The sequence below is a fragment of the Gavia stellata genome, chromosome 6 (genome assembly GCF_030936135.1).
Source record: "Gavia stellata isolate bGavSte3 chromosome 6, bGavSte3.hap2, whole genome shotgun sequence".
NCBI lineage: Eukaryota > Metazoa > Chordata > Aves > Gaviiformes > Gaviidae > Gavia > Gavia stellata.
The window spans coordinates 55,866,343-55,891,971 of NC_082599.1; the positions used below are offsets into that span (position 1 = coordinate 55,866,343).

General features: G+C 40.7%; 1 protein-coding gene across 1 annotated transcript in view; it reads right to left on the minus strand.

Annotated features, from left to right (window-relative positions):
• Nucleotides 1-25,629, minus strand: part of VPS41 (VPS41 subunit of HOPS complex) — a 111,248-nt gene that overhangs the window by 12,448 nt on the left and 73,171 nt on the right. The window contains exons 12-24 of the mRNA XM_059818489.1: nucleotides 24,323-24,452; nucleotides 22,472-22,587; nucleotides 20,830-20,886; nucleotides 18,456-18,517; nucleotides 17,596-17,677; nucleotides 13,300-13,392; nucleotides 12,669-12,796; nucleotides 11,599-11,743; nucleotides 10,285-10,326; nucleotides 10,105-10,155; nucleotides 8,721-8,858; nucleotides 2,598-2,652; nucleotides 1,363-1,503 (exon numbers count right to left, since the gene is read on the minus strand). Of these exons, the coding sequence (XP_059674472.1) occupies nucleotides 1,363-1,503; nucleotides 2,598-2,652; nucleotides 8,721-8,858; nucleotides 10,105-10,155; nucleotides 10,285-10,326; nucleotides 11,599-11,743; nucleotides 12,669-12,796; nucleotides 13,300-13,392; nucleotides 17,596-17,677; nucleotides 18,456-18,517; nucleotides 20,830-20,886; nucleotides 22,472-22,587; nucleotides 24,323-24,452 (1,240 nt within the window). The remainder of the gene's footprint in view (nucleotides 1-1,362; nucleotides 1,504-2,597; nucleotides 2,653-8,720; nucleotides 8,859-10,104; nucleotides 10,156-10,284; nucleotides 10,327-11,598; nucleotides 11,744-12,668; nucleotides 12,797-13,299; nucleotides 13,393-17,595; nucleotides 17,678-18,455; nucleotides 18,518-20,829; nucleotides 20,887-22,471; nucleotides 22,588-24,322; nucleotides 24,453-25,629) is intronic.

Consider the following 25,629-nt stretch of genomic DNA (forward strand, 5'->3'; position numbering starts at 1 on the left):
ACCTGTATTTACTCAAATACAAGCCTTTGGGTAAGAGAGGAAGATACAGTTTGGCAATTCAGAGAACTTCTAGGATATGCAGAAAAGGGGTATCAAGAGTATCCAGCACAAAGCCACAAGTAAATAAGGCATTTCAATTCAATGAAAAGGGCACTCAAGGAAACAGAGCTAGAAAATTAACTACATTATGTGACTATTCCATTTCCAGTTCCAGGGTTTAAAACCAAATTTTCAAGCACTTAACCTAATTCAAACGTGTTTCTAAACATTGGTGAGAGTGACACAAAAAGAGTCTTTTGCTTTTTGAATTGCACCTGGCTAAAGAAAACACTACAAGGATGAACCTCAAGGCTGTGTTTTTTCTTTAGCCCCCAAAACTGAGGAATATCACTGGAGTTGCTCTGCATATGGGCAGATGGAACTGGGAGAATTCTATATGCTTTGAATCCTATTTGCTCTAAAGATATCACTGATTGTAGCATCACTTTTAGTGATGGACTGCATTTAAGTATGGGTAACTTGAGAATGCCATTCTTCTAAAGGAATAACAGATTTTGGTTGCTTCTTCCTGTCAGAATTAGTGGCCAAGAAATGAGAAGATATGTATTCTGACATTAATTCTACAAGACATTCAATCCTCTGGAAAAGAGATCCCAAGAGAGACTTTAAAGCCTTGATTTAAAGCCCCAGAAGAGGTTGCAAAGCTAATGGAGTAGATCGCTAAAATAATTCTCTATTTTCTCAGTCATATGAACTCCTCTGAATCTGCCTCCTGAAAAAAAACTAATATTGCTTATGAGATTCTGACAGATTCTGATTCCATCTAAACTTTAAACTTGAGTAGCTATTCATATAGTGGGTGAAAGGCAAAATGCAACCTTAATACAGATCTTACCTTTGTGCCACAGAAACAAACAAAATTAGTTATCCTACTGAGGGTCAGAAAGGTGTAGGTTCTTAATTTTCAGAATTTCATAGGGAAGCAGCTGCAATAAACACACTACACAACTTCCTCATCAAGCCTGCAGACTCTGTTTTGAGGCTGTCTAAAAAAAAAAGCCTAATTCTGTGAAATTAAAAGCACCATTCTCCCTTTCATTTGTCATTAAGGACATAGCTATGCAGAGCTTATTCAAATGTTAAATCCCTAAGTACTCATTCTGTAGCATGCCCACATGCTGCCTTACTGGAAGTTTTTATGCACAGTAGGACAGCTACGTTGTGCTCCACAAACCAGAACGCCTCCCTGGCCATCCATAAACACTTTCTCTAACATACACGTGGATAATTCAATCCTTTAATTGCAACAGCATTCCACAACAAAATACACATGCAAGGCTTCTGAGAAACAATCCCACTTACGTGGTTTGTCGATAGAATATAAAATGAGGTCTTCCCAAAGTTCTCCGTCATCTTGTTCCTTGGCAAATTCAATAGCTTTATCTACATCTTGCAATTCTTCCATTATCATCTTCAAGGCACTGCGGCTATTACCCATTCTACCTAGAAGGAAAAAATAAGTAGAGAGTATAATTCCTAAATGCTTATCAATGCTCAGTGCTTTAAGAAGCTCTTTGAATATGAATTTTGTAAGTGTGAAGTTGCCTCAGACTAATTCAACCAAGACCAAGTCTAATCTAATCTGATGTAGGAGTGCACATCCCAGAGCAATCAGTAAAACCTGAACCAGTGCTTGGAGCACTTTGCCGGACTGGGACCTGGAGCCTTTCTTAAGGATGTGTTGGGTTGTATTAGGGGTTCTGAACTGCAGCAACACCTAGTGTAAGCGGGAGCGTGTGTATGTATATGCAGGTAAACTATAACCTGAAATACCCCCTTTAAGAGTCCTCATGGACACTCTTAATTTGCAGTAAGTATAGCACAGTTTACACCCATGGAAAATTAGAGGACAAAATAGTAGAAACACTGAAGTATTCTTTAAGTAAACCTGTAAGTAAATGCTACTCCACTCTCAAACGGTCCAGAAAACATTTTTCTTACTAAAACAAAGATTAAAAAATGCCTTCCATTTTATTCATGACCAATATGTAAACATACATAAAAATCTTGTCTTACAATGCCTCCTATTCAGAGGTAAATTCCTTGGCCTGCCGGGGAGTTAATTTACCATCAATTTTATTAAAAAAAGAACAAAAAAAGAAAGAGGCAACATAAGCAAATCTTCCACCTCAGCAAAAGATAATATTAAGCTTCTGAGATGTATTCAGAATAAAACATTTGTTTTATTTCTCCTCTCTCTTCAAACTGACAGTATTGCTCTTCTCTGGGAGACTGTCTCAAAAATACCCTCCTGCCCCAACCTTTTCCCCATAGCCCCCCAACACCTCCAAAACCCCAGAAAAACACCAAATCAGAAAGGCAGTAACACAATATATGGCATTAAGACAGCATATAAACACTCCAGCGCTTTGTTTTATTTCCTCAATCGTGTTATTTAGTCCTACTGGATGTATACCAACTTTTGCCTCTGAGAAAGCGTGTTAAACGATATTAGACAATACATCACACATTTTCGCAGCTTAAGCTTTGACAAGATTAAAAGCATGTTGTAATTTATCACACTGAGTATTACTTACTCAGAAGATAGACTGTCTCTTCTACAAAGTTCCTCTGTTGGCAGATCTCAAGCGCCTTGAATTTAAGAGAAGGGAGAAGGAAAGAGAATACAGGGAACCATGTAACACGACATTTTATTGATCACAAATGCTGTAAAAGGCTTGAAGATGCTTTTCCATGAAGTTGCATTACTCATTTTGACAGGAATACAGCTCCCTTAATATGCACTGTCAGGTCCTCTGGCATTAATTAAGAGGAGAAATTCCATGGCATTTTTTTTATTTTTCTACAAGATTAAATAAATCTGGGGACAGGACAGCTATTTCAGTCTGGATTATGCCAATCTTTACCTTTAAATCTACAGGCAACTTCTTTCTTCTGCTTCCAAAAGTTGATTAATCTAAAAGCATTAAGTTTATCTGCTCTCGAGACTTGCTTCCTGTAGGTGGATTTACAAAGTCTCTAGTGATGGAGGTCTACTTGACATTCATTCATAACACAAGACTATAGATCTCCTCAGGGCAACCAGAATGGTTTTGGGAGGTAGAGAGTGCCTTCCAAATTTTGTACCAGTGACCTCCAAGAGGACAACACAAAAAAAATCCAACTCAAGCATGAAAGAATAAGGAGGAAGCACTTCTTGTAAATTTGGTTTAAAGACCCGAGGGCTAAATACCACAAGCAGTTGCTGAGTCTGTGTGTAGTTGACAAACACTGAGGACAGTTACCAAAATTATCAAACTGATTACTAGCAAGTTTTTAGTAACATAAAATTGGCAGGGCTGGTATGCTATAAACAATGGCAGGTCTGCTTCCAATTCGGAAACAGAAAGCAAACTCAAGATTCACGACATTCCTGTGAAGACAACTGTTCACCAATAAAGACTTTCATACTTGGAAATCAAAACTATAACCGCATAAGATACAGCTAAAGATGTAGGTGGGGATTAACTTTTCCTTCCATTCTCAAATTATTTCAGATGGGTTACTATGAAGATTAGAGATACCCCCTACCCTGAAATTCATTGTCCGTAAGTGAATTACCAACCAGATACTTCCGGGGAATGAAGGTATGAATAATGCTAATGAATAATTTATAAACACAGCTGACAGCTTTTTTTTGCCTCTCCATTTAGACATTAAACTACAAAGTAGCAGGTATTCAGCAGTTCTGGATGCTGCGTGTTTCTTGACTGCCATGCTCCCTCTAGAGGAATATTCATACCTCTCTTTCAGTCCATTTTATAAAACATTTACCAAACTGCACTTGAATAAAAGTGACTTACGTTTAAAGAACAAGAATTATTTCTCCCTGCCTTGTTTATAATTTCTTTAAAGCGATAATAAAGGTGAATTTGTTCAAATACTATGGTTTTTTTGCAATTTATACACTGCACTGGAATCTGCTTAACAGGAACTGAAAAAATTGGTAACTGGGAAATTCTTGGTCTCCTTTTTATTTCCTTAGAACAAAGATTTGTTGTGGCAAAAAGTGTTACTATATGCTATGTATGATAAGAGGTGTAATTACAGAATTAGCAGTGACAGTAAATTCAACTAATTTTTATACAGTGTTGGTATCTTTCCTTTCTTCCTTACCTTCTTATTGAAACATATTAACATTTTAATGTAAGGTTAGAATGACTCTTTTTCTAACACCCTTTCCTCTCACTTTGGTGATTATTGCACCACACCTTCCAAAGGTTCATGGGTCTCTGACATGGGCTGTGAGCAAGAGTGTAACTTCAGGAAAGCAGTGCCAGCCATGTGCTTGCATCATTTACCCACAGCACTTTTCTGTACCACCCGTCACTGAAGATACACCCGTCACTGAAGATAGGTGGCTGGATCTGCAATAACTAAAACTGATTTGCACCAAAAGGAAAAAAAAAGTGCAGGTAAGGTTTTATACATAAAACCATAATCACACAAATAATACGTAAGGCAAAAACTAAAAGAGAATCAGAGAGTTAGAAACAAATAAGCCAACATTGTAGAGAAATGTCTCTGGCTGGAAACCTCTCCAGGCTCATTGCCTAAAAAGATCACTGAGACAACCTATTCTTGTATGACAGCTTCAACAAAGACCAAGCCTGCAATCCTAACAAACTATTTCCCAGTGTTTCCTGCTGAGTCACAGGAAAGTTGACAAAAGCAAGTGTATTGGGTTTGCATGGCAAGGTTTTGGTAGCAGGGGGGCTACAGGGGTGGCTTCTGTGAGAAGGTGCTAGAAACTTAGAAGCTTCCCCTATGTCCAATAGAGCCAATGCCAGCCGGCTCCAAGACGGACCCACCACCGGCCAAAGCTGAGCCCATCAGTGATGGTCATTGTACCTCTGGGATAACATATGTGCTGAAAGATGAGCCGGTGGGGAAGACCAGCCTGGCTGAACAGAAAGCTTTGGCTGGAACTCAGGGGGGGTTTAAAAAAAAAAGTTTATGATCTTTGGAAGAAGGGGCAGGCAACTCAGGAGAACGACAAGGATGTCGTAAGGTTATGCAGGGAGAAAAATGAGAAGTGCCAAAGCCCAACTAGAACTTAATGTTTCTATAAATACGTTAGCAGCAAAAGGAGGGCTAAGGAGACTCTACCCTTTATTGGCTGCAGGGGGAAACATAGTGACAAAGGATGAGGAAAAGGATGAGGTACTTAAGGCCTTCTTTGCCTCAGTCTTCAATGGTAAGTACCAGCCCCCTGAGCGGAAGACAGAGACGGGGAGCAGAATGAAGTCCCCATAATCCAAGGGGAAATGGTTAGTGACCTGTTACTCCACTTAGACACCCACAAGTCTGTGGGACCACATAGGATCCACTCAAGGGTACTGTGGGAGCTTGTGGAAGCGCTCACCAAGCCACTTTCAACCATTTATCAGCAGTCCTGGCTAACCAGGGAGGTCAGCAAATGTGACGCCCATCTACAAGAAGGGCCAGAAGAAGAATCCGGTGAACTACAGGCCTGTCAGTCTGACCTCTGTGCCAGGGAAGGTTATGGAGCAGATCATCTTGAGTGCCATCATGTGGCACGTACAGGACAACCAGGCGATCAGGCCCAGTCAGCAAGGGTTTATGAAAGGCGGGTCCTGCTTGACTGACATGATCTCCTTCTATGACCAGGTGACCTGCTTAGTGGATGAGGGAAAGGCTGTGGATGTTGTTTACCTAGTCTTTAGTAAAGACCTTGACATCATTTCCCACAGCATTCTCCTGGAGAAACTGGCTGCTCATGGCTTAGATGGGCGTACTCTTCGCTGGGTTAAAAACTGGCTGGACGGCCGGGCCCAAAGAGTTGTGGTGAATGGAGTTAAATCCAGTTGGCGGCCGGTCACAAGTGGTGTTCCCCAGGGCTCAGTGTTGGGGCCAGTTCTGTTTAATGTCTTTATCAATGATCTGGACGAGGGGATCAAGGGCACCCTCAGTAAGTTTGCAGACAACACCAAGTTGGGCGGGAGTGCTGATCTGCTGGAGGGTAGGAAGGCTCTGCAGAGGGATCTGGACAGGCTGGATCGATGGGCCCAGGCCAATTGCATGAGGTTCAACAAGGCCAAGTGACCGGTCCTGCACTTGGGTCACAACAACCCCATGCAACGCTACAGGCTTGGGGACCACTGTCTGGAAAGCTGCCCCGCAGAAAAGGATCTGGGGGTGCTGGTTGACAGCCGGCTGAAGATGAGCCAGCGGTGTGCCCAGGTGGCCAAGAAGGCCAATGGCATCCTGGCCTGTATCAGAAACAGTGTGGGCAGCAGGAGTAGGGAGGTGATCGTGCCCCTGTACTCGGCACTGGTGAGGCCGCACCTCAAATCCTGTGGTCAGTTTTGGGCCCCTCACTACAAGAAGGACATTGAGGTGCTGGAGCGTGTCCAGAGAAGGGCGACGGAGCTGGTGAGGGGTCTGGAGCACAAGTCTGATGAGGAGCGGCTGAGGGAGCTGGGGTTGTTCAGTCTGGAGAAGAAGAGGCTGAGGGGAGACCTCATCGCTCTCTACAATTACCTGAAAGGGGGTTGTGGTGAGGTGGGTGTCAGTCTCTTCTCCCAAATGACAAGCAATAGGACAAGAGGAAACGGCCTCAGTTTGTGCCAGGGGAGGTTTAGATTGGATATTAGGAAAAATTTCTTCACCGAAAGGGTTATCAAGTATTGGAACAGGCTGCCCAGGGAAGTGGTTGAATCACCATCTCTGAAGGTATTTGAAAGACGTCTGGATGAGTCACTTAGGGACATGGTTTAGTGGTGGACTTGGCAGCGTTAGGTTTGCGGTTGGACTCTATGATCTTAAAGGTCTTTTCCAACCTAAATGATTCTATGATTCTATGATTTAAGAAGGAGAAGAAAAAAACCTGCTGCAGAACAGCAGCTGGGAGAGAGGAGTGAGAATATGTGAGAGAAACAGCCCTGCAGACCCCAAGGTCAGTGAAGAAGGAGGGGGAGGAGGTGCTCCAGGCGCCGGAGCAGAGATTCCCCTGCAGCCCATGGTGAAGACCATGGTGAGGCAGGCTGTCCCACCATGGAGACCCACGGTGGAGCAGATATCCACCTGCAGCCCGTGGAGGACCCCACACCGGAGCAGGTGGATACCCAAAGGAGGCTGTGACCCTGTGGAGAGCCCACGCTGGAGCAGGCTCCTGGCAGGACCTGTGGACTCATGGAGAAAGGAGCCCACGCTGGAGCAGGTTTGCTGGCAGGACTTGTGGCCCTATGGGGGGCCCACACTGGAGCAGTCTGTTCCTGAAGGACTGCACCCCATGGAAGGGACCCACACTGGAGCAGATCATGAAGAACTGTAACCTGTGGGAAGGACTCACGTTGGAGATGTTTGTGGAGGACTGTCTCCTGTGGGAGGGACCCCACGCTGGAGCAGAGGAAGAGTGTGAGGAGTCCTCCCCCTGAGGAGGAAGGAGAGGCAGAGACAATGTGTGATGAACTGACCGCAACCCCCATTCCCCGTCCCCCTGCGCCATGGAGGGGGAGGATGTAGAGAAATCAGGAGTGAAGTTGAGCTCGCGAAGAAGGAAGGGGTGGGGGGAAGGTGTTTTTTTAAGATTTAGTCTTAATTTCTCATTACCCTACTCTGATTTTGACTGGCAATAAATTAAATTAATTTCCCCGAGTAGAGTCTGTTTTGCCCGTGACAGTAATTGGTGAGTGATCTCCCTGTCCTTATCCCGACCCATGAGCCTTTCATTATATTTTCTCTCCCCCACCCAGCTGAGGAGGGGAGTGATAGAGCAGCTTTGGTGGGTACCTGGTGTCCAGCCAGGGTCAACCCACCACAGCAAGCAAAACAAGAGAGGTGCCAGGAACAGTACTGGTTCTCTTTAGAATGTCAAGCACATAAAATGCAATATTCAATATTACATTTAAAACTACTCCACTGGTGTAATCATTATATCTGCATACAGAGAGGCAAACTTTCACAAAGTCTGCTCTGCTCAGCCATTAACAGGAACAAATACAAATAATAAAATAGTGACCCAACTAAAGAGGAAAACTTAAATTTTCCATTCGATTCACTTTAATTCAAGCTGGAGGGGGGAACAAAGACTGCCCCCCCCCTTTTTTTTTTTAATTTGACAATTAAGAGCAAGGAAGGGAAAATGTGAAGATGTTCAGGAAGGTAGAAACATGGTACTGAGTAAAACCCCAAGTCTACTTGCGGACGTACAAAGACAAAATACTTTTGGCTTTGCTAGTTCAGTGACTGCCATATATTGTGTATATTATTTGAAAGCAACTTAGGACCTTAGAATACAATGCTAGAAAAACTCCAGTTAAAGCTGTTCATTTTTCAAGATCTAACACTGACTACTGCTAGATTTGGCAAAACGATTGTAGATTGTTTTGCCACCACAACCCGCTGTCCAGTCAGGCCAGGCACCCATGCGTAGATACGCTGTAGGCACGCATCAAGAGCGAATTCAGAACTTTTGCATTAAAAATCCCTACCGATTCCTGCTCTGTGAGCTGAGAGAGGAAGGTCTCAGCTGTCAGCCAGCTCTGCAAACCGAACTTCTACAGGCGATGGTCCCAAACTCAAAGGATCCCTCCGTTTGGCAGTAGAGGGCAGTACCAGACACAGTTACAAATTCACAACACTACAAGCTACAGGCATAAAAATCGAGGACCTGCGTTTAGATTGTGGGGGCTTACCTTCTCTAGTGGGCAGTGCGTGCTGTCTCTGAGAAATGGCAGTAAATTCGGACGATCGTATTCAGCATAAAGGCTGATCTGTTTCTCATGATATCGCTGGCCTTTATGGTGGTCTCTCTTGAAAAGCTTGTGCAAATACTAAGAATCAAAAGAGAATCACAACTCAAAATCACTCAGGCTATATTGTTTGTTCTCTGCTAATAATAAAGTCCTCCTAATTTCCTCAGGAATGTGCTAACATGTACTAAAAGGCACAGAGATTAAATCCTGATTAAAAGACTAATTTTACATTTTTCTGAAGTACCCTCATCACAGCAATCTCCAAACCCAGGTTTCAGCAACAGTGAAGAAGCTGTCCTTAAACCTTCAACGAAACTACTGGATTTTGAATTTTTACAGAAAACTTTAGACAAATATGTCAAATGAAGCATTCTGGTTATCTAGATATGCTTGACCATTACAGATGACTGTAGATCCAATTTTCATTATGTGACATGTTTTAACCAAAGTACCCCACGCTATAGACACCAGGGCAAAGCTCCTTCTCTCCAGATGAGCACAGAAAGCCTTGAGAATCATCTGGAGAGTCACTTTTACACAAAGGGGAGCAGGCTTCACACTTTGAAACTGATGCACCCCTTCCATAAACTGACAGTCAGTCAGTCATCTTTGCAAAGCTCTTGGGCTGCAGGCTGCACACTTCATACAGCTGCTTCCCATAATCAGATCTCTAACGCATAAACCCACTGTCCACCAGCTCGATGCCCTGAGCCCCACCTGTACACAGCAGCAAGTTAAACTTCCCTCCCTAATATAGCCCAAGCCCACAGTTACACGTTAGGTATTCCACTGACAGCACGTTCAAACCGAAGAGGTGCTTTTGGAATAGCAATGTGGAGCCACAGCCTTACAGTGATATTGTAATTCTGCACAAACAAGAACAATCCTGCAGCGTATGGAAGTTACGGCTCTAGAAAGACAAGCAGTTCACTGTCTCTGTGGATCAGTAAAACATGCTTCAGAGTTGCACCCACCATCCAACCCCATTTTAGTGTAGGGAAAGAGGAGGGATACAAGCAAGTAGTAATTGCCCAGAGAAGACAAGTACCTGCAATGCCACAAGGAATACCTCACAGTATGTTAACAAATAAGCAGTATATTATCAAGTTCTTACAGGTACACATTTAAAAATGATTTTACTATTGTAAAAATGCTATGGCTATGTTAAAAAATGGATAAGCAAAAGTAGCCACTTTGGTTCTGATGATTTATGACATTTCAGTGCCATGTACACTTTGACAGGATAGCCACATGTGTAAAAGATATGCTGAGCAAAGAGTTTATTCAACTCAACTTGAAACCGACAGAATATAGAAATATTTACCACGTGCTGTAGCTCAGGCCTGTTTTCTAATTCTTCGACGACTCTGTCAATCTGAAAGAAAACAAATAAACCCCAACAGATTAGCAAACTTGTGATGAACATCATGTTTACAGGACTGAAAGAAGGACGGGTAATACAAGCAAGCGTAGGACTGCCGTGCCATGAACTTGGTATACTCACAGAAATTTTATCTTCATTATCCAAAAGCATGTCTACTGCTTTCTAAAGTAAAGAAAGAGAACCCAGTTAAGGAACAAGTACACACATTTTTCTCACACTCTATATAGTATTATGCTTGTTCAGTGATGGGTATCAGATGGATATTGCAGACCTACCCTTTTCAGCAACAGTAATTCAGAGAGTGGTTTGCATAACATCAGCATTCCCCGACAGCACAGCATTACAGGAGAACACATCATGTATTCTTCCAGAATACTTCTCCTAAGTTTCCACACTAATAGCAATCAATACTGTGCACTTGTATCGCAGGTGAAGTATGCCCATCAAATCATGGGTCACAGAAGGCCACTGCCAAATGATGTAAAAATACTGTTTGTCCCACTGCAAAAGGGAACTGCAGGGTGACAGCTGTATAGGAAACACATGACTAAACTTGCCTTACAACTGGATTCTTCCAAATTATCTGCACACCAATACCATAACACAAGCAGACAAGACCATGTAAGCAGAGTGGCCACCGGCATTCCGGTTCTGCTTCCTCTTACAAAAGCAAACTTTGCTTCACATTCAAAAACGAACAAACAAAAAAAAAATCACAGATTTTTGATATAATTTAGTCTATTAAAAAAGAATTATACATTATTTTTTCATGTAGTTCAGAATGGCCATACCAAAGATGATCATCTTTGGTACAGATGGCACCATATTTTAGCTCCAGTGCTTAGACCACTGCACTGAAAGAGCAGATCTACTTGGTTTCCCCCCCTGAGGATCATACAGATTCTTTCCCCAAGGATCATACCAAAATTCATTTGCCGAGGTTTTAGACAGCTGGGAAGAAAGAAGATTAAATTCAGCACAAAATGCACACTTCTTGATTTTTGGAATTTAGGTTAATAACCTTGCAAACTTTCAGAAGCAGATCAATCGACTGCAGAGAAAGAAAAGTGGCAAGTACATTTAACATATGCTTCACAATGAATTCAGTGCTTCCTTTCTTGGCTTATTAATAGCATTATTTGATTAGAAATGCAGAAAGAATATAATGGTGAAAGTCTACTTGAGAATCACAACAACGATCTCTGAACTGGCACTCTTCTCACTGAGTGATACTCAAATGGAAATACGAAGGAAAAAAATCATCCTTGGGTCAATTATTTTTCAGTCTACGCAAATATCTTCTCCTTATCTCAGAACAAATCCAGACACAGCAAACACACTCTCTGCCTCAACACTATCTTTAGCTCATTTACTTTTAATCTGTTAAAACATCTCCAGTGGAAAGTGAATATAAAATCATTAGGATGATCATACCTCTGAATCAAAATCCATCAGCAGAACAATTTTATCTCTGATAGAACTGAAAAGATTGTGCTTGTGGATCAACTGGAAGACATCTTTGTGCCTCAGCGTTAGGTAAATTTCTAGGGCTCTGCCATAGCGCTGGTCATAAGTATACCTGATAGAAAACAATGTTATAATATGCATGATCTTACATATCTAAAGTGTAGGAAAATCACCTGTGAAGGAAAATATAAATATACTCTAGGATGCAAAGCTTGCTAGGATGCTACTTCATTTGATGAATATATGACTAGTTGCTGTGATTCACTTTTGTTGAGGGAAAAATAACACTGGGCAACATTAAATTCAGTTCTGTTTATATCAGTCAACGCATTTGTGTTCTGACCTGTGGTCCTCTGCATTTTCATTTTCCCATTTTTCAAACCACAGGGGAAGCCACATAAAACACTAGCTTTTTTATTTTTGGAAACTAGTTTGAACTCACTTCAGAGCTAAAAACTATTATTCTCCTAAAACTTTGGGACAGACTGTAACACAGCAATAGACAGTAGCTCTACTTTCTAGAAAGAAGCAGTATGAAAAGAACTTAACATGGGAATCGGGCTGAGAAAACCCAAGAGCTTTATCCCTGTACGAAGTAGCCTAGAACCAGATCAGTTTTGACACATTTTCCAGTCACATATTTCCAGCAACGCAGTAAACCTAAATATACTACTTTTCAAATAGAGGGGAAAAAAATGCCATTTTATTTTCCTGTGGGTAATTTCGAAATGCACACTTCACAAAAGAGGCTTTCTGTGACAGCACAAAGAGGAATGCTAGCTATTTGTTTTGGAAAAAGGAGTAGCAAAACCAATCTTATACTAAACTCTTTGCTTTCATACTCAGCATACACTTATAAGGAAAGAAAAAGAATTGCTAAGTTGTGCAATCAGTAGAGTGGAGAGTAGAGAAAGCCGATGCTTTATAGACTGCAGCAGAGCAGATATTTCTGTTAAGAGAGTTAGACAAATATTTATAAACTCTAGTATACTATTTCAAGCTTACTTTTTGCAATAGGAGTTTAAAATTGTACTCACAATTCTGCAAGCGTTCGTAGCAAAGTCCTGTTCTGTGGATCTTTCTTCAGGTGATCCACTACAGCTTGAACTATGATTGTGTTGTTGTAGAGATCTCCAGGCCACTCTTTTATCAGGGTTGCAAACCCCTAAAAGTATAAGAGATTGTAACAGAAATAGAAAGAACTGCCTAAGGAACATTTCAAAACATCAAAGCTTCAGCTAAGCCTCTGAGATGACACCTGCTGTGCTTCACCTCTAAGCCACTTTTACGTGCCCACAGACGTGCACAGTGCAGAACACAGATTTTCCTTCTTAGGGCAATGCTATTAAGATTCATGAAGCTGGGTCTCTTTCAGGTGCTGTATGTTTTGTGCAGCACCTTGACCACTTGTGCTACATTAAACAAACTAAAAATAATAGTAATTATAATTAAGTAACCAATCTCACAGTATTTGCGTGCTCTGAAGAACATTCTGCCTATTCTTTTAAAATCTAAACCAAAATTCATCTTTTTGATCTTTTCATTATTGTTAAATGGTCATGGAAAATCTGTTTGAATACAACAGAGAATTTGTTATCAGAATTCCACATTGCTGAAGGTGTTTTGCTGGCAATAGCTATTACACCTGAACATGTGAGGCTGCAGTACCTCGTAGTCACTCTCCAAAAACTCATGCAGGACCATTTCATAGATCAGAGGTTTCAAAACTGGATCCCGTCTGGGCAAGTAACGACTAATTGCCTATAGGAACAAAGAGAACAAAGTGTCAGAAGGGGAACGACATGTAACATCCTGATACACTGATGGTGGAAAAAAGAATTGTTGTGAAACAAAAAAACCAAAGCTACATGCAAAACATGGCTCTTCGTAAACACTGGAAGCACTGTATATTCATACTCGTAAGCAGTATCCTAATGTTTAGTACTTTAGGATTGCACACATTGGAATTGTATTACTTACCTGAAAGAATTTGCAGTAGAAAGATAGTGGTGGGATACTAGTTAGAACAGGAGAATCAGCCATTGCACTTAGAGAAGTCTGAACATTTACTGCTAATCATTTAGAAAATAAAACCTCCAAAAGACCTCTCAGAAGAAGAAAGTTTTCAAAACCCATTTTGTCCAGTCTTGGTCTTTTATCTTGTAAAAAGGTATAAGCATTCATTAGCTGAAAAATGCATATTTTTGATTTAGGACTTACTGTGAGGTGACTACATTTTATGAAGAGTTCTGTCTTGCCAGCTATTTTTACATATCCAAATGAAAATTAATTTGAGAATACATCTCTCCACGGAAAGGGTGAAGGCGTGTGATCTCTTACTCTATAGGAGGTGTTAAGGAACTGCATTCTGGCAGGCAGGAGATGAGAACCTGCCAGAATGAATCACCTCATACCCTGGAATTTCAGCACAGCATCTTATTAGCACTATTATTCCATGCAACTAGAGGCCAAGGTTATTACCGCCTGCCAAAAGAAACCCTACTGCTACCAGCTGTGTTGGGACTTCGGGGTTTGTAGCTGAAGACCCAACACTGATGAAATTCCTCCAAATGCTCACAGATGTTGCCTGTTGCCCACTAATGGCACATGGCGCAGTAGCATTTTGTTACTGAAGCTGCTTGAACAAAGCAGGAGAAATAACATCTCACTACATCTTTTTTTTTTTTGCAGTTTTACAGACAGCAAGGACTATTCACAACAAATTCTCCTAGTATTTAAATCAGAGTAATTGCCTAAGTTACATATTTCATTAAAGTCTTCCATCTGTAGGTGAAAAAGGAGGTAAAAATAAAAGACCAATAAAAAAGCACTGTTAATGACTTTGCAAAAATTAAAAGTTCATTGCTCACAGGAGACCTATTCTCTCCACACGCTGTTTGAGCTTGGCCAGTCTTTGAAACACAGAGCGCTGCCAACATCAGCTCCGACCGTCTGTCACAGAATTTAACAGCTAACTCAGGGCACGGTCTTGCCAGCTGCCCTGGGGAATCATATTCCTGACTCCCTCATAAAAAAGCCTCTTCCAACCATAAAGAAAGCTAGCTGGCCATCAGCTGGAGACTCAAAGGCAGAGGACATTCTCCAACGGCTGTTTTCATACCCACTTTCTACCTTCCTGCCACCTCCGAAACGAACAGCCTTGCCCAACAGGCTTTGCTGCAACTCTTGGCCGCGGCTCGGCCGCACAGCAAGCTGCGGAGCAGTGCAGCTGCCTCATTGCGTGGGGGCCAGGCTGCCTTGGGAAGGAAAGCTCTCCTGCCCCAAGCCCCACCGCTTTGAAGGAAAAGCACAACCACCTCCTGCAGTTTGGCTCCTGGGCTCAGCAAAGACTGAGAAGCATCCAAGTTATTTTTAAGCCTATCCACAAAGGCGAACTAAGACCCGTGCTGGAGGTTGCAAACTCTTCCTATTTTATTTCTAAGCAGTAGTTAACGAGTGAGGTCAGACGAAAAAGCTCCAGAATCAGGATGCCTTTGTATTAATTCCTGAACCACGTGGTGAAAGTGACTTTAAATAAGAAAAGGATACTATACACAGAAATATTTTCTTCTTTCGTTTCTTCTTAAGACCTGCTTTCAGACTTTTGATCAATAGGTGTAAGGACAGGGTATACACAAGAAATGACATATACAAGTTGACATGAGATAGCCTAAAACATCTCACCAATAAGCCCAAACCACAATTATTTATTCCTCAGAGGATACCTACGAGATGGAAGAGACTGTCTGGAAAATGCTGCTCTATGCTATGCCCACCACAGTCAGGTGAAGTCTTTCATTCGTCCTCTAGCCAACGTTTTGGTCATTAAAGCATTGCTGCCGCTAGCTGATCATCCTGCACCCCTGCTGTAAGTTACTGCTGTCACAGCAGGGTCAACAGAATGGAGCATATCCCTCATGCCACAACGGCCAGCACTCGCAGAGTGTGGCCTTGTCCTTCGAATCCACCTTCCGCAGCTATTTGAGCTGAGACATTGGATTTTACCCTGAAGTGACTCAAGTGCAAGCACATAACACCATCAAGCCACTGCTGCTTGAGGAGGAGAGGAACAGATCATTGCAAGGCTCTAAAATCTTGAAACTGCCATAACAAGGTTTGCTAGAGGACATTCACTGAAGACACGAGAGACATCAAGATACCAAAATGCAGCCTCTGGTAGCCAAACAGGACCTTCGGTACAGAACACTCAAAACCCCCCTAAACACACAAGCAAACAAGACACCCACCCCAGGGGCTTTGACACTGGGGTATAACTAATAGTCCCTCTGCAGGAAGGAAAGTTTAAACCTTTAATTTTACTGCCACCTTAGTTATTGGCTAATCTCATTATATTGGGAGCATCAGATTTCAGGCAACCGCTTATATGCAGTGCAAATTCTTTAAGAAAATTCCCTTTCAAAATATATTTTGTCTCCAAATCTGAAATAAAGTCTCCTCTTCAGAGCTTAAAGCCGTTACAGCCCAGTTACACTGTCATGTTTAATACCTGCTGCTTGGGTAAATAGGTAAAAATTCCAAAGAGCATACAAGTGACCCCAACCATTTCAAGAACAGCTTCATTTAGATCTGGCTTAACTTAGTTCATCCTTTATGATATTCAGGTATCTTTAGGAACTTGGGAAAAGTTATATGTGATTGAAATAGTAAAATAAGAAAGGCATCTTCTAGAACTGCAGCTTGAAGCTGAATAATGTTACAGACTGCATCTTATGTTTTTCTAAGTCTGCTTTCAAGGGGCTGAAAACAACCAACTGTTTAGAAAGGCAGTAATTTAGCAGAGATGTTTTTGCAGCAAACCTGCAAATATTTTTATATTTTACAGTCTGATGGATGACATAAGTGAGGACAAGAAAAACATCCATTCCAGACACTTGCATCCAAAAACCAAAATAAACCCAAAAGGACTAAGAAGCAGTGTATCAAAATTTCACCTGTACCTGCACTCAGGTCCTTTATTGGATTGAAATAAAGAGACAGAAACATGAGATTTCGTCTTTCAAGGTGGCCAAGAGTGCACCGAAACACTAAGAACTCATACAAAAGGTAAGGCTGTTCTTGCACTGGTGTGGCTCTAAACCAAAAGCCAGACATTTCTGACAACTGTAATGCTGAAACACTTTCGCTCTTTGAACAGAATTAAACAGCTCAAAACCAGCAAGGGACTGCATGCTGTGAGATCTTAATAATATGTCCTTTTTGGCTCATTGAGTTTGAATAGGAAGACATAAAATTCAGAAATAAACGTACACACGTTACCAAAGGGAGTGTGCGTAATGTTTGCTACTGATTTGGCAGTGACAGTTCTATAGCCTTATGTCCTGGGCAATTTATTAACTGAGAATCTTGTATTAAACACGTACCGTTACGGTATCTGGCTTGCAACCAGGGAAAACACAAGACAGGGCAGACTGCTCCTCTTTCTTGCCACCATTTCTAGCACACAGCATAGGTTTTCCCTGTTGCTTTGCATTTTAACTCTTCTTTGACACTTAAAGCTGTGGCTCTGTTGCAAGGGACTTGGATATTCAGGAAAGGCTGGCACCCACAGAGGCTATTTTCCTTAAGAGTTGGGGTAGGATTTTTCAGGACATACTGGAAGGGAGTGAATAGTAAATGGGAAAGATGTATTTAACTGTGAGCATCTTTGAAAGTAAAGGCCTTGGGGGTGGGTCTTTTACTTGCAGGCTGTCAACAAGTTAAAAATAGGTAGCCGAGTATCTCGATGTGCTATGCCTCCAACTCTGTTTCGAGGGTTGTTAACATATACCCATCAATCTGAATGACAACTGTACAACTAGAGATCCGCAGCAGGAATTTCGAGGGCAGTGTTATATCCTGCTATCACACTAGTGCCATTATACGTCATCCTTTAGATACTTGGTCAAAACACGCAGGAAACATAGCATGCCAATTACTTGAGTTCAGAGATACAAGTTAACTTACCTTAAGCTGACCTATTTCTTTAAACTTGTAGACTTCAAATTCCCAGAGTTCTGTGTTTTTGCCAAGAATTTTCTGGCACTTTCTGGAAGGAAGATGAAAGGGGAGAAAACAAAAGTAGGTACACAGAATAATACAAGTGTGACAGCATTACTGCAAGGATTCCTTTCTCCTCCCTACCAAGACACTTTCAAAGGTCGCTTATTTTGGCAACCATTGCTTCAAGCAGAGTATGCCAGGTACTCGTCCTTTTAGATCTTACAACTTCTTTGCATCTAAGAGGACTTGACTGCTTACTATGCATTCACCATTATTGAGTAGGGCCATATTAGCTTTATGAGTGACATTTTTAAATCTCAGCTGAGTAAAATTGAGCACTCAAAAAGATATGCTTACACATACATATGCAGGAAAACACAAGTCTTAATTAACTTCTGATCCTTACTTTAGATACCCAAATTTGACATTGATGTTTACACCCATGTAACCACAAATGTTTTGGGTTTTTTTTTTTTTTATGATCTTACGTGTAATGACACCCTAATAAACTTAAGATTATCAACATCCAAAGAAAACCTCAATTTTGAAAATCTTGTGTCACTGAAAAAAAAAAATCAAGGCCTACTTTCAAAAATATATAGGTCTCAATTCTAATTAAACTTTAGAAAGACAACAGTAACTTTTGGGTCACTATAGGCAAGAAATATAGGGTGCAGTAACACATCTGCATGTTTTGAATCTTCAGAAACTGCAGAACACACAGAAAAAAATCAACATCACAGATACTTCATAATCAATAATTTGTTTTTGCTTTTTCCTCACAGATACACTTTAGCCAGCAAAGAAAATCTTTAATACGTTACCGAGCAGCCAGGTCATAATCTCCTTTCTCCACTAGGTGATTTATATAGGCTAAGCCAATGTCCTAAAGGGAATAAAAACATGGAATTAGTTGTAGAAGTTTGGAAGCCACAATAACCACCATTGCAGCTGTATGCACCATTGTTAGGTCAAGCACCAGGCCCTAAGTGGATACCCCCAGTTCTCCTTTAGATGTAGGGCCCACAGACAGTCACACAAAAGACTTGCCTAGACCTCTCACAGGTTCAAGTTAAGATGCTTTCTTAAGCAATTCCCATAATGACATTGACACTGGGAAGACTGTGCCACCTCTACATATTAAGGATTGTTCGAAACACATAGCCGATCAGTCAGTGCCTGCATTAGTTCTCTCAAAAATAAAACCACCAGCCATTGTATGAGACACCTTCTTTGTCAACACAAAGTTTGCTGAAGAGAAAAATGTTGACTGAGAATATAAATCCTAGTGCTGCTCCACAAGGTAAAGGAGTTACCAAGAATTTAGCAAGATAATTACATATTATTACATACTAAATTCCCCTCTCAAGCATTTATCACACAGGTCAGCTGTAAAATTATTTTGGTAGGCATTAAATATATTAAAGTTTTGGTGAAACAAACATGCCTTCTGCTGTAATCCCAATGCTGGTGTTAAGGGCAACACAGCCCTGTGTACCCACTGCATAACTTAAGAAACATATCACTAAAAGCACATTGTTTCCAGCAAAAAAGAGTGTTGTACAATGAAAGAAAAAAGAAAAAAGTCCTTCCTTCTTACAAAAAAAACCCATTTGGGTCTTCTGAAGTGCAACAAAATTTTTGATCAAAATCAAGGACAGTACTGAGCGGAGCAGAATATAAACTGAGGTACCTAACAACATCAATTGTTCAATCTACTACAAAGTTAAAAAAAAAATCATGCACATACACCAGATTTTAGGATTTCATTCCACTATAGGAACTACCTTTGTACTTTCAACTTCACCATTCTCAAGAATGAAGATTTGTGGCAGTTTCTTTCTCCTGTGGGCCAGCTCCCCAGCAAGCAGAGAAGACAGTATAAGGAAAGGAGCTGTATGCCTGTGGTTATTTAGGACCCTTGCATTCTGCTCAAGAGGTGCAGAGGAGCAGTGGTCATTACCCCAACCTAAAAAATCCCCAAGACCACCAGACTTGCCAGGCGGTGTGTGTGTGGTATCATTGGTCTGATTGGTGCTGGGCAGTGAGAGCATGAGTTGTTTTAAATCCCTGTACCACTAATTCTTCACTTAGAGCTTGATATCAACATTTTTCCCCTTAACACATTCCATGGGTTTTACATTAGAGACCAAACACTCAACAGCTCTGCCTATATATAGCTACACTGAATTTCATCCTAGCGGAGCAAATTTTTGCAAACCAAGAGAAAAGCTTTCCTCCCACCCCCACTGTATTGCCGGGACCTGCTTTAAGGATTCTTTACACCTTTTGCAAGGGTCACAGAGCAGCTAAATCATACAAACTCTGTGATCGGTGATGGCATGCCATTAGGTCTTGATTCAGCTTCTGGACTACACAAGAAGAAAATTTTTAAGACATACTGATATACAGCATGCATATTATAGCAGTAATCTGGGTGAAAATTAAACACAACTTCTAACATTTCATACTTAAATACAAACTTCCATTTAAAGAAGCAGCAGTACTAATGAAATAACAATGTGTTCACAATGAGGTCAATTTAAACAAACAAACAAAAAGCTAAAATTAGCGATGCTTTTGTGGCTATTACATTCCACTCCCCCCTTTTGTCTTAAACATCGATACCCTTTGCTGCTCTGTGAAGGGACTATAAACATGGGTAATAACTATGCAGGAGAAACGGAGCTTAACTATGTAAAATAATGAGAATTGCAAAGCAACATGAGAGAGCTAGATGTGAAACTGCAACTGAATTTCAATAGCATTTAAAAGGTCTTCCAGTCGCACCTTTTAAACTCCTGCCAAAACCCTGTCATGTGTACAGGGTAAAAGTTAAAGAGAAATGTGTCACACCCTCCCTCCCCAATCTCTAATATTGTAATACTGTGTGGTACTTGAAACAACAGCAAATTTAATACAAAAATAAAAGCAAAAAAAAACCCCATCAGCAATCAGAGAAGTGCAATTCTGTTCTTTTTAATGTCAATAGCACCTTCATAAAATCCAGATCCTTTTGTGTTTCACACACTAACATTCCTGTTCTGCAGCCGAAACCAGCAAATTGAATGCTAGTTGGAGTATGCCTAACAGCTATTGTCTGGTGCAATAGACAAAGATTGGAATGTATTTGTAGCATCTCACAGCGTTCTAAAAGAAATCAGATATTTTGTTTTGAAAAGAAGTTTCGAGACTTACCAAAATCTTGTGCTTTTTTATGGTTTTCTGACTTATCTCGGCTGCCATCAAAGCTTCCTATATTCAAAAAGAAGAAAACAGAGATACTAGCCAAATGCACAAACTTTCAATACAGAAAGCTCTAGAACTGCATAAATCAACTATTTTTCAGAGCAGGGTGTTTGACGCACTAGAATTTTTAATGCCATGGTTGGATGAACAGCTTTGAATTCATACTCAAACAAAAGCAGTCAACCAAAGAGAAAACTACTTTTGTTTCCATCTGGGTTCACTCCACATTACTATATTAGCATCAAATGGCAAATTACAACGTAACAGACAACGAAATCGCATTGGATCATTTTCAAGTGAGAACCCTTCACTACCAAAACCTGCGAAAAAAATCATCAGGAAAAGAGGGTGGGGGAAGGCTATGTTCCACTTCCCCAGCCCAAAAGTCTTCTCCAGTCAGACTGATTTATATGTATGTGCCATTTACCATACTTCTACTTCTTTCAAACGTACAGAAACAAAGCTGGCACTTCTACAAACAAAATGAAACCTTTAACATACATCATAACAGACAAACTATCTACTACCTTGAATGGCTTTCACAAAGGCACACGCACAGCTGTCACTTGCAAATTACTGGAGTCTTCAGGGACCAAATGCTGTGATTTACATAAACTGCAAAACTGCACTCATCATATGAGTTTGCTGTTCAGATGCAAAAGCATCCACAAGGATTTAAACAAATCTGCATGAGGAATATCATGACTGCATTAACAAAAGGAATAGATGCTGAATTGCTTTCCCACATTTGGTTTTTCTTATAATGGGTGTCCAACAAATAACACATAAATAAGAATTTGCAAGTTCCTTTATGCATCATAACAAGTGTCCTAATTCATTAACTGCAGGACATCAGAATCCAGAACACTGGGTGCATGTTGATATTGTCTGTAAGAACTTATTATTGTCATTTTAGGTGTTTAGATATACATGCTTAAACACACCAATATTTATGCAACCAAATACTGAGCTGCTTTTTTCCAAGGGAGCTGTATACCTTTGTTTAATACTGGCTCTGCTTTTTTGTGAGTAACACTACTTTCAGCACCAATACCTACAGTTTGAGCCCGTATTATTTCACTTCTAAAAGCTTCAACACTGAAGATAAGTAACACTGAGCAATGAACAGTACCCTAACACAACCTTTTTGTTCTGTAGTAGAAGCAATATAGAGTGGGAAAAATCTAGTATCGCCCACCAAGTCCATTTCCCTTCCCTCTTTAGTTGGTATAGATTTCGAAAAACATCCACGTAGCTCATTAGTTAACTGTTCTGCTGCTTTAAAACCAAAAACCAGCTTTAATAATTTTCAGTGACAGCTCATACATTTCATCTCTGATGCTGAGAGCAGTATTCACAGCATCTAATTCAGCTACCTCACTTGGGTGCAATTCAGATGAATTGTTTCAGTAGGAAGACTAACTCTCCAAAGAAATGGAGACATGTATAGTCAACTCCCACCCTTTACAAGCATTTAGTCAATGACCGTAGGAACCAAAACTATCCAATCCAAATGACCTAGTAAAGTTCACCATCCCACCCCAATTTCCAAACCAGGAAAGCCTGAAGGAAAGAGTGTTGTAAAAATTACTTCGTATTTCTTCTTTTCAAGAAGCCAGTCAATGTGGTCATCTTGGTCCCGCTCTTTAGCCACAACCACATCTCTTGGGCTGATGATATAGAAAAGTGATTCACCTTCCGAATACTCTGCAAATGCATACACAGTTTTATTATTATTATATTTTCCTTAAGTAAAGCCCTACTTTTTAGTACACCCTTGAGGGGAATTTAAAAAGAGGAGATGCAAGGAAGACAGCAAGCCTACTCCAGCAGAACATGCTTGTTTGGGAAGCTGTATTCCCCAATAAATTAAAACTGGTTTAAATGGCAAAATAGCTTTCAAAAAAAAAAAAATCACTACAGCTTATTGCAAATTCTGATTCATCCACTATGTGTAAACTTTATGATGGTTTAGAACACATTATTATACTTTTAGAGGACTATTACACTACATAGCCTGCAATAAACTTATCCTCCCCATCAAGGTCAAGGCCATCAGAAGCATAAATGATAGATGCCATAACCCCTGGGGACACAGCACATCATTACAGCAATGCATTTGCAATGCTATAAGTTAAGGTTATATGTATAATGCATTTGCTTATACCATAAGCCTTTATTTTTGAGTAAGTTTGAAGTAAAAAAAATGTACTTAAAGGTAAAATCAAACACAGAAGATGACTGTTCACAATAGTTATTATTTCCACGGAACCCATGAAGAAACACCATCAATATTTTGTAGGTACAGGAAAGAAAACCATCCCCCATCCTTTATCTGTATCTATACGTGCATACAAATACACTGCTGAACTGATAAGCAATTCACAAAATAATGCTTGTTTTAAAGCCATCCAAAAATTTAGACTTGTCAGATTAACTAGAATATTCATTAAGCATGGAACTACAACTGTGGGCATCAATGTTCTGCTTAGGGACAGATATAAAGAAATCCCAATGCTATTGATAGCAGCAGAGATGTTTTGGAGATCAGGAGGAGATATAGTACATTTCTAGTGGCTTAAGGGCATTGATGTAGACAAAGAGGCCTGCCAAGCCTATGATTTGAAGCATGCTGCCAGAGAAGATGCTTTAAAATCAGATTCATGGATTTTAAAAGCCAGAAGGAATGTTTCTGTATAACACAGGCTATATAATCTTCACCAAGGAATTCTGCATCAGTTTTGCCATGCATCTCTCTGAACTACAACACATATATCAGAAAACCATTCCATCTTATTTAAAAAGACTGGTATATATTGTGGCAGGGCTTAATCTCCCTGCCTGTTACATAATTAAACCTATCTTCTAGGCTGAACTTGCCAAACTCCAGTTTCTAGTCATTACATTTTACCATTCTGGGGCCTGTTATATGCTGACAGCTTTGCAAGTACAGGGAAGCTAAACATCAGTGTGCCCCTTTTAATTTGATCCAAGTGTATCTTATTGTCGAAATAACATTTATTCCATCTTTGTCTCTAAAGGACCTTTTCCAGACACTGTATCACTTACTTCACTATTCCTGAAGCCCTTTGTGTCCGAAGAGACACAAGAACTCCTACCAATCACATGCTGAATACATCTCCATCAAAGATACTGCCTTCCATGATACTGTACATTACATGAGATCTGTATTGCTGCCTTCCCCAGTATGTCTAACTTAATAGATGGCATTACAAATAATGATGTTTAAATATGCATATTTGTTTTCTTTCACAGGACTGGTTCTTGTAGATTTCCACTTCACACTGCAGTGTCACAAGCAGTTACAGACAGTTATTCAAGGAGATGACATAAAGATGTCAAAGGAGGCCAAGTCCTCCCAAATAAAGTCTCTTTTAACCAAGTTATGAAAATAAAACAAAACAATATTAAGAACACCTACCTAAATGGTAATCTCTACATTCGTTTTCCTGAAATCCTCGTACTGTTAGTGCATCAGAAGAGATCTCTTCACAGGACTCAGGTAGGGGTTGTACAATATCCAGTCTAGGTCTTGCACAACACTCCAGTTCCTAGAAAAATGCAAACATCTTAGTTGCATCCTACACTATCTACCTTAGCAATGCCAACTGATGGTCATCTACAAACAATGCTGAAATTCAACAGCTACAAAAATAAATATTAAAAAAAATAAAAGCAAGCCATGAGTTCAATTCTGATCCAATTTATAACAAGTAGGAAGCTGTCGTTTGAAAGCTGTGAAACCAAGTGTAGGAAGAACAGTGTTCCTCACAACCCAACACCATTTGTAGCAAGCAGCACTTCTGCTGCAAGCTCAGGCTCCATGGAGCCAAGACGCTAGCAGAGGGGTTCCCAACACACCAGGGCACAGACGCGGGTGTCAGGGTGGAGAATACTTTTGTTTCCTTGCTAGAGTTACCCAAAGGACTAAGAAGTTATCGAAGTCCAGCATTCGGAGTTTGTTTAAAAGGCTAATGAAAAGCAAATAAATGAAAAAGACCTTTTTCCTATGTTCTATTACCATTATATCACCTGAAATTCTCTTTTCATCTTTCTTTCCTGAAGCAGTTAGAATGACTTTAACCTTTATCAGTCACTACCTCCTTTATACTAGCTCCTTTCCCACAATACTTCTTCATTAACAGCAGCTTCCCCATTTCCTTGCTCCCTAGCATTTCTCCCACCTTTTCCTCCCCCTTCCTTACCCCATTTGTTTGCCTCCTTTTCTTTCACCGACTCTCCCGCACTAGAGGACTACTGTACCGGCTCTCTTGGGAAACACTGCTGTGGCATTATTTTTCTCCTTAATATAAATAATATTCTGACATCCTGCAGCAGAGCTAGAAGCTAACCCTATTGATTTCAGCAGGCTCGAGCATTTGTTTGAACCTACAGCATTTCATTGCCTAGCAACTTGTGGGCCCAGTTGCTTAAGGTTACTATGGTGATAGTTGTCTAATGCGGACGTACTATCAAAGAGATGATCAAGAGCATCTGCCATTCTCACATCGCAACTTCAAGGATTTCCTCCACTGCCTCGCCTTTTATTTGGCAATATGAAATAAATGTCAGAGACAGACACGGCACTCGCCCGCGTGCAGCAAAAATGGCTGACGAATTCTAATTTCTACTTATCTACACACATATCTGGTGTACAGAACTAAAGGTCTTGGAAGCGAGTGAGACAGCAACGCACTCGCTCGCAGTCATGCATCCCACCCCGCCACA